The sequence below is a fragment of the Drosophila takahashii genome, chromosome X, assembly GCF_030179915.1.
Source record: "Drosophila takahashii strain IR98-3 E-12201 chromosome X, DtakHiC1v2, whole genome shotgun sequence".
Lineage (NCBI taxonomy): Eukaryota > Metazoa > Arthropoda > Insecta > Diptera > Drosophilidae > Drosophila > Drosophila takahashii.
Genome location: NC_091683.1, coordinates 1,178,219 through 1,186,887, shown reverse-complemented (window position 1 = coordinate 1,186,887; position 8,669 = coordinate 1,178,219). Strand labels below are relative to the sequence as shown.

Below are 8,669 nucleotides of genomic sequence, written 5' to 3'. Positions count from 1 at the left end.
AGGAGTTGATGGATTAAAGGGTGAACTCGCGGGGTCACTGGGTTGGGTTTTGCGACCTTAATGAACTCTCCTCGTGAAATTCCCAAGGTTAATTCTGGATTTGTACAAAATCTACTGGCTTACAATATAGGTAAACTGATTCGTGATACTCTGCCGATTAGAAATTGAAAACTATGGATACATTCGATAATTATCGGACAATATCGATATTTCCGATAAACATATATTTTCGAAAATACCGGTAATGCGAATATTTTTCAAGCTCTACTTCCGAGGGTAACCTCTAGTCGCTAGATTATCACAATTGGCATCAGCATCACTTGTTTTCTCTCCGTCTATTGTCAAACAGAGATGATTTGAGGCCCCAGCGCCTTGGGCAAGATATAACGTATCCGCCCAACGCCTCAGGTTCAGTTAGCAGAGGCGATCCAAGCATTAAGCACTGAGCGAAGATGGGTGAAGAATCCAGAGAATCCAAAGCTGATTCCAAGCTGCCCAAGATCGCAGAGCAGCCAAACGATGAGGTGGCTCCAGTGGCTCCGGCGGATTTCGAGACCGCCATCGATGCAGCTGGCTTCGGGATGTTCAACATCCTGCTGCTGGTGGCCGCCGTTCCGGCGGCAATGGGCACCGTCTACGAGACCTCCACGATGTCCTACATCCTGCCCAGCGCCGAGTGCGATCTCAAGCTGAGCCTGCTGGACAAGGGCATCCTGAATGCCATCACCTATGCGGGCATGATCAGTTCAGCGGTGATGTGGGGCTACCTGGCCGACACGAAGGGCAGGAGAAATCTCCTCATAGTGGGCTACGCGGCCGATACGTTGTGCGTTTTGGGCGGAGCCTTCAGTCAGAATCGAATCCAATTGATGGTCTTCAAGTATCTGGGTGGCTTCTGGTGAGTAATCGAGAAACCAGGGGTTACCCTCGGTAGTAGAGCTTGAAAAATATTGGCATTACCGGTATTTTCGATATTTATCCAAAATCTATGTTTATCAGAAATATCGATGTTTTCCTATATTTATCGAAAATATCGATATATTTCCATTTCTGCACGGCAGAGTATTAGGAATAAGTTGATCGATTTTATTAGTAAAACTGTCCTGTAAACCAGCCAATAATTTTTGATTCATCATCCAGCATGAGTGGCCCCTTCGCCGTGCTCATGGCCTATCTGACGGAACTCCATGGACGGAAGCATCGCCAGCGCATCATGATGATGGTGGGCATCATGTTCTCGTTTGCCACGCTTACGCTGCCGGGATTGGCCATGCTGATATTGCCCCAAACGTGGGACCTGCATATCTGGACTTTGACGCGTAAGTTCCGCCAGAGGGCGTGTGTGTTAAGTTACGTGTTTAATTGTGATAAGGTCAGCGATGGGCGATAAGCGAACTGATAACTGATAGCTGATAAACGGATAGCCGGATGAGCTGCCAGCGAACAGCTGATGATACCGGAGGCTCAGCCCCCTTTGGGGACGAGCAATCAGTCAAACGATACATGAACTACACGCGCCAACCGACAGGTTGTTAAAGCTGCACTGATAAAAAAAATAACGTAGTAAATACAAGGGTTTAATATTCAAGTTAAATAGTTTTTCGGTATGATTTTATCCATTGCGGTTTTTAACAATTATATAGGTAACTTAAATATTTTAAACTTTGATTCCAATATGATATACTTTTTTTAATAAAAATATTATTATTATTATGTTTTTAATATCTAATATTTTCGACATTGGTTCAAATATTTTTCCATTTATTCAGGGAATTTAATTAAAAATTTGATTTATTTTTTTTTCTATTACAATTTTTTATTATCATAGCTTTAATCATATAATAGCTTTAATGATTCCATAAAGTGAAATACAAGTAGTAGTGAAGCAAAATAATAACAGCAGACGAACAGCAGGTTGTTTGACCAGATTTCAAGCAAACCTTTTATGATACCAAGATCAAGTTTATGGAGTAGAGTAAAAAAGTAGTGTGTATAAATAATTAGACTACGAGTGCTTAAGCCTTATGGGAAGATATCACAACTATTACTCAATCAGGGAAAGAAAACTGATGCATTATAGCTAACGAATTAAATATAATTCCACAAATCGATCTAATTTTACAAAAACCCTTCCATTGCAGTCACATCCTGGCAAGTTTTCGTCGCCATCACCGCGCTACCCAGCCTCGCGAGCTTTATGCTCTTCTTTTTATTCCCGGAGAGCCCCAAGTTTCTCATGTCCAAGGGACGCAATCAGGAAGCCATGGCTGCCTTTAAGTTCATATACCATCTGAACTCGCGAAAACCCAAGGACTCGTTTCCAGTAAGTGAACAAAAGTCTCATTAATCCTGATAAGTTAATAAATCTCTAAATCTTCTTAAGATCAAACTGCTGGCCAATGAAGTAATCGTTCCGGAGAAAAGGCACAAGAAGGGTGAAACTGTTCCACCGCCTGAGATCAAAGTGGCCATCGAGGCTCCAGCTGAGGTTCAGGATCCGGAGAAACAGGACGCCAAGAAGAGCTCTCTGCGTTCGGGCTTCACTCAGCTGCGTCCACTTTTCACAAAGCCCTACTTGGGTCTCTCTCTCTGGGTCTACCTTCTCAACTTCTGCGTGCTCTTGGGGTAAGTAATCTTAAATATTATTTACAAAAGATACGATATTGAGTAAAATTATTCCAAGCCTAATTGAACAATGGACATTATGTGTAGGGTTGTTGATATTATATCGATAATATCGATTATTTTTGGTATCAATAATATTATAAAAAAAATATATAAATATATAATTTATATGCGACAACCCTAATTATTTGTTTTCTAGTCCCACGCCTTATATATCGATAATATCGATTATTTTTAGTATCAAAAATATATCTACAATATAGTAAAATATATACAATATAAATCTATAATTTATCCCCCTTCTTATAGACAGAACACCATGCGATTGTGGCTGCCGCAGCTCTTTGCCTCGATCAACGAGTACGAACAGCTGATGGCGGGACAATCGGAATCGACGAGCATTTGCAACATCCTGGAGTTCAGTGTTAATCGCACCCAAAGCCAGCTGGAGGCAGCCACTCGAAAAGATCTCGACGCCGAGTGCGTTGTGAATATAACCGCCTCTTCGTATACCAACAATCTGATTGTGGCCGCTGCAGGCTTAGTGGCCTACATGCTGGCCGGATTCCTGGTGAATCTCGTAGGCGTCAAGCGCATCATGAGTAAGTGCCAGTACCACACAGAAAAAAATTGAGAAAATATCAGATTAATATGTGCATGGTAATTTCGTATTTTTTAAAGATCAAGTTATTGATATCATTTTGATATGAGTAAAGATTATGTTAGTCTTATCATATCATTTAAGCTACATTAATTAATCAAACTAAATTTCATTTTTAGCCCTGGGACTCTTCGTAGCTGGCTGCTGTTCTATTGGGATGTACTGGTCCAATACGGCGATTTCTACAGTGGCCATTGCCTCACTGTTCGTGACCATGGGCAGCATATCGGCCACTTCGGTGATCAGTGCCTCAGTCAATCTCTTTCCCACCTCGCTGAGGACAATGATTGTCTCGCTGGAAATGATGTTCGGCCGTTTGGGCTCGCTGCTAGGAAATATTTTCTTCCCCGCTCTGATGGGTTTGGGCTGTGTGCCTCCGTTCCTAATGATCAGTTCGTTCATGCTGGGTAAGTCTGGCAAGTCAAAAGCTGGCAAAGTGCCCTCCTAATCCTTCGAATCCATCTCTTTTCTCGCCCAGCTGGATGCCTGATGGCCGCCTTCCTGCCGCTGAAGAACAAGGCTGCCCTGAAGTGAATGTCAGCTCCTTTTGGACCGACCGTAACAAGTTTCCAACAACTCAGTGTTCCATTCCACTGCTGTACATAGTGTATTTAACTTAATTCTTAGATTAGTTCCTTAGTTTGTGTCGCCACTTTTTACACTCTTGCAGAGGTTGCAATATTTGAGGAAAAGTCTTCGATTTAGTCCGATTATAAATTAGATAATAGAGCTTGAAAAATATCGATAGTTTCGATAGTTTCACCATATCGTTTCGATAAGATCAATTTTTTTAAAGGAAAATGTTAAATCTAATCTAATTATTTTTATTATCAGAAAACTTTGATGTTTCGATAAATATTGATGCTTGAAAAATATCGATAATGTCGATACCTTTTTTATTAAACATTTTAAGCTAAAGCCTTTGGTTTTCCCCTTTTAAGCTCAAATTCAATCAATGCCTTCTGCAAGAGTATTTTTAGCTTCGGCCCGTCGAAGATGGCTTCCATTTTTCCTGCTATTTTCCTTATTTTTTTTCTGCCTTTTTTTTTTTGTTTGTTTGTTGTGTCCTTTTGCTTTGGTTTAATTAAAAGTTAATTTATTTTAGATTGCAAGTTCCTAGGATTAAGCAATTTGTATGCAATTTCGTTTCGCTTGTCAATTACATGAATTCCTCTCCATCAATTTCCATAAACCGCTGGCACTTATCAATGCACCCTTTTGGGTTGGGAGTGGGTGGTTTGTCCGTTGTTCGTTGTCCGTTGTCCGTGCCACTGACTTGGCGTTGAAAGTGACTGCACAAGAAGTCAAGCAAGAAATGCAGCCGGGGATCGAAGGAATTGGGCCATAACATTGTGACATTCTGAGGACAGCACAAATTGAATTGGATGGAGCGATGGACTCGAGAGTGCGGAAAAGTGTGGCTATCGAGTGTCCTTCAATGGCCTTTGTATTCCGGATGTGTTATTAATTAAAATCGTTAAATCAATCATGGTTGCTTTAGTCAATTTGACAAGCAATCTTTTCCCTGAGCTTAAACTTAAATTCAAGCATTTCAATTGCAATTTGAACCCAAATCCATCACTTTAATGCAAGTAATGGAAATCGGTTTTGGGAAATAATATATATGCTGTGCCATTTTAATTAATTAATCCAATCAGTCATAGATTTTGAGTAATTGCCAGAGAGACAGAAAGAGAATCGCTTAACAAGGAAAACGATTAGTGCCAAAAGCGCTGCCCTTTGTAATTACAGTGAAGCTCCGTCGACCGAAACGCAGTCCTAAGTCAACATGTCCTTAAATCGAAATAAATTAAGTGCGAGGAGCAGCTCCCCACTGGATATGCGATATTTGATATCTGGGGCGCATCTCAAAAGTCCATTTATTTGCGCACAAATGGCGGTTTAAGGCTCTCTGCAAACCGAACCTCCACTGTACCCCATAATCGCTCCCGATGTCCTCCAACTGGAGGCCTTATCTTCGCCTAGGAGGCGTTGATATACGAGCGCGCACTCAAGCCAAATGGAAATGCTAATTATCTGACAACGGAGGCGCCTCAACTCAACTCGAGTCGAGAGTTTGAGTTTGAGGGTGGGGTAGTTTTGGGAGGCCCGTCTTCTAGGCGAGATATGCCATGATTTCACAAATGCTTGAAATCCGACAAGACCCACGGAAAGTTTTAATTAAAAACTTTCGGCTCTGACTTTTAAAACCCAAGTCGGAGGCATCGCCATCGCGGCTGTGTGCTAATGCGATGCTAGAGCATCGATAAAGACCCTCGGAGGCCCAAGGTGAACCTCTACAGGTTGTTTTTCCGGAGAGCAACGAACGATTTGCGTCACGCTCACACTGTGAAAAATAGTTGCAGTAATAGTCGAAGCTAATAGACGGTTCAAAATGGTCACATATAATGGTTTGGGATCATTAAATCACATAAGATCGGGATATTATTATAAAATGAGACGAAAAATGTTCTGAATTTTACCCATTTTCAAAACTAATAAATTCTGATATTTTTTATAAAAATAAAAAGACAGTTTCTTCTAAATTAGAATTATTTTAACCCACTTTTTAAGCCTATTAAACTATAAAAAACCAACAATCTAATTTTATGACATTTTGGGAATTTTCAAACATCTAAGTTCATAAATATTTTGTAACATATTTAATAAAAATAAAAAAAGAGAAAAACGTGTACGAATTTTGGATTGTATCTAATTTACATAATATAATAATAAACCTATTATTATTATATTTTAACAAAAATAAAAGGAGAGGGAAATTAAATTATAAAACAAGGAAATCGTTTATAAAACAACAATCAAATTTTATGACGTCCTGGAAATTTTCAAACATCCAAGGTCATAAATCTCTTGTGATATTTTTAACAAAATAAACAAACATTACTACGCAAAACTACTCTCAACAATTTTCCTTTTCTTTTTTAAGCTAATCGCAGATAACAGATAACCTTTGTGTGTTTTTTCTAAGTGCAGACATTATCTTATCGGTGGCGAGAGAGCACAGCACACGTCCATAAATTCCGCCCCCGGGCGAACAGAGCCTCCAGTCGTAGTTCAAGATGAGTCTCAGCAACAAGGTGGCGATCGTGACGGGAGCTAGCAGCGGAATTGGTGCCGCTATTGCCCAGGTTTTGGCCCGCGAAGGTGCCATCTTGGCGCTGGTGGGCCGCAATGTGGCCAATCTGGAGGAGACCAAGAAGAATTTGAAGGCGGGCACCCAGGCGGAAATCGTGGTGGCCGATGTGACCAAGGATGCGGATGATATTGTCAAGCAAACGCTGGCCAAGTTCGGACGCATCGATGTGCTGGTGAATAATGCCGGCATTCTCGGCAAGGGCGGTCTCATCGATCTGGATATCGCCGAGTTTGATTCCGTGCTGAATACCAATCTGCGTGGTGTCATTCTCCTGACCAAGGCTGTCCTCCCGCATCTCTTGAAGACCAAGGGAGCCGTGGTGAATGTGAGCAGCTGTGCCGGCATTCGTCCCTTCGCCGGTGCCCTCAGCTATGGCGTCTCGAAGGCCGCCCTCGATCAGTTCACCAAGATCGTGGCCCTCGAGATGGCGCCCCAGGGTGTCCGCGTGAATTCGGTGAATCCCGGATTTGTCGTCACCAATATCCATCGCACCCTCGGCATCGTCGACGAGGAGTACAACGGCGTCCTGCAGCGGGCCATCCAGTCGCATCCCATGGGCCGTGTGGGCCTCGTCACCGAGGTCGCCGAGGCCGTGGCCTTTTTGGCCAGCTCCAAGGCCAGCTTCACCACCGGCGCCCTCCTGCCCATCGATGGCGGCAAGAACAATCTGACGCCTCGTTAAGCGTGCTGTGCTTCCAGTAATTACGTTTCCTCCATTATTTCCTCTTCATTTTCTTCTTTTTTTTTTGTTATAATAAATAAGTTGTAACCACACACTGAACAAAACATGCTTTATGGAATTCGAAGGGGGCTGGAGAAAAATAACTAGAAAAGTATTCAACTTCAAGACGTTTTAGAGGAGAGGAGATAAATATTATTATACCAAATATTTTCTAAAAGATAAGCCCAAAAAAAAAATACCACTTCAAGAAGTTTTAGAGGAGAAAATATTCATATTATTATAACGAATATTTTCTAAGAGGTGACCCCAACCATCTAGAATCATTCTTGAAAGTTTCAGAGGAGAGATAAATATTTTAAACCGAAAGGTGACCCCAATCTTAAAATATTACCTATATTATCTTTGTTTGAATTATAAAGATTAGAAGTTTAAGAAAAGAAAAGAAGTTTCAGTAAAGAGATTAATATTTTTATAACAAAAGGTGACCCTAACATACAAATTAACATTTTTATAGCGCATTTTTTTTAAAAAGGTGACTCCAACATCTAGAAACATTTTAGGGTCATATTAAATCGTATAATATTACCTACATTATCTTAGATCTTTTACCTTTGGCCTCGCCTGTATCTGAATTATACAAATTAATCTTTTTTGTAAAGAATATTTCCTAAATGGTGACCCCAATCTTAGACAACCATAGCTTAGATAGCTCCAAAATAAAAATTCCCGTGTCTTCTCTCTAAATCAAATAGCACAAAATAACACCGGTTCTCTGGTTATCTCACTAATTGATATATTTCTTCAAGTGCCTGCTATTCGGCTTGTTTGCGGGGGTGACCCCAAAATGACCGCCATGGTTGCTGTGTCAGACACTTGACAGACTTATCGGGCCCATCATCAGCCGGCGGTTGATAAGTTGATAAGGTGCCTTGTCAGCGACAGGAGAACCCAGAACCAGAACCAGACCGCAGCTCTGTTTGCTGCGGTTTAATCTCCGCCAGCTTCTTATCAAGAAGCACTCGAAGATAACCGGGGGATGGGTATGTTATGGGTATGGGTATGGGTATGGGGATTTCACCATTTATTTGCAGGTAGGTGTGCAGGGGGCAGCCGCGTGTCTCGCCCGTCTCCCCGATTCCCTGATTCCCCGGTCAACGCTTCGTACGCTGGTAATGTAGGTCATAATTGTCATTGATTCATGGGTCCCAGCCCCTCGAAACGAGTAAACAATATGGGATATTGGGACGGGACAACTTTGGGACAACGAGCTTTAAGGGGAGGATTGGTGAGAAGCTCTGAAGCTTAGGAAAGCTAATAAGCTTTCAGGATTTTTATACATTTATACATTTTTACTTAGGTTTCAATCATTGCCGGATCTATTTTACAAACACCTTAACTGGTAGTTAAGTAACTGATCTGCAAAATTCAAGCCCACTTAGTATTTAAAGTACGAAATATTTTTATGTTATACGAATACTAGTGTAACAAAATATACTTAGGGTCGTATAACGTATGTTAAAGTTCGGGTTAAGTAAGGTTTAAAT

The 8,669-nt window shown here is 41.3% G+C and overlaps 2 protein-coding genes across 2 annotated transcripts; both read left to right on the top strand.

Annotated features, from left to right (window-relative positions):
* The first annotated feature begins 428 nt into the window (after nt 1–428).
* LOC108063903 (synaptic vesicle glycoprotein 2B) lies at nt 429–4,478 on the top strand. Its single transcript, XM_017151183.3, has 7 exons — nt 429–898; nt 1,141–1,319; nt 2,142–2,323; nt 2,384–2,625; nt 2,935–3,227; nt 3,406–3,693; nt 3,765–4,478. Exons 1-7 carry the CDS (start codon nt 453–455, stop codon nt 3,818–3,820), a joined length of 1,686 nt encoding a protein of 561 aa, XP_017006672.2. The 5' UTR covers nt 429–452; the 3' UTR covers nt 3,821–4,478.
* Nucleotides 4,479–6,340: 1,862 nt separating this feature from the next.
* On the top strand, nt 6,341–7,229 carry LOC108063905 (3-oxoacyl-[acyl-carrier-protein] reductase FabG). Its single transcript, XM_017151184.3, has one exon. The coding sequence runs from the start codon at nt 6,367–6,369 to the stop codon at nt 7,123–7,125; it is 759 nt and encodes a 252-aa protein (XP_017006673.1). The 5' UTR covers nt 6,341–6,366; the 3' UTR covers nt 7,126–7,229.
* The last annotated feature ends 1,440 nt before the right edge of the window (nt 7,230–8,669 follow it).

Bases quoted from the DNA above. Each gene is read 5' to 3' on its own strand.
- LOC108063903 (XM_017151183.3), top strand. From the start codon at position 453: ATGGGTGAAGAATCCAGAGAATCCAAAGCTGATTCCAAGCTGCCCAAG. The intron at 2,324-2,383 runs GTAAGTGAACAA...AATCTTCTTAAG, and splicing joins AACCCAAGGACTCGTTTCCA to ATCAAACTGCTGGCCAATGA. The intron at 3,694-3,764 runs GTAAGTCTGGCA...TTTCTCGCCCAG, and splicing joins GATCAGTTCGTTCATGCTGG to CTGGATGCCTGATGGCCGCC.
- LOC108063905 (XM_017151184.3), top strand. From the start codon at position 6,367: ATGAGTCTCAGCAACAAGGTGGCGATCGTGACGGGAGCTAGCAGCGGA.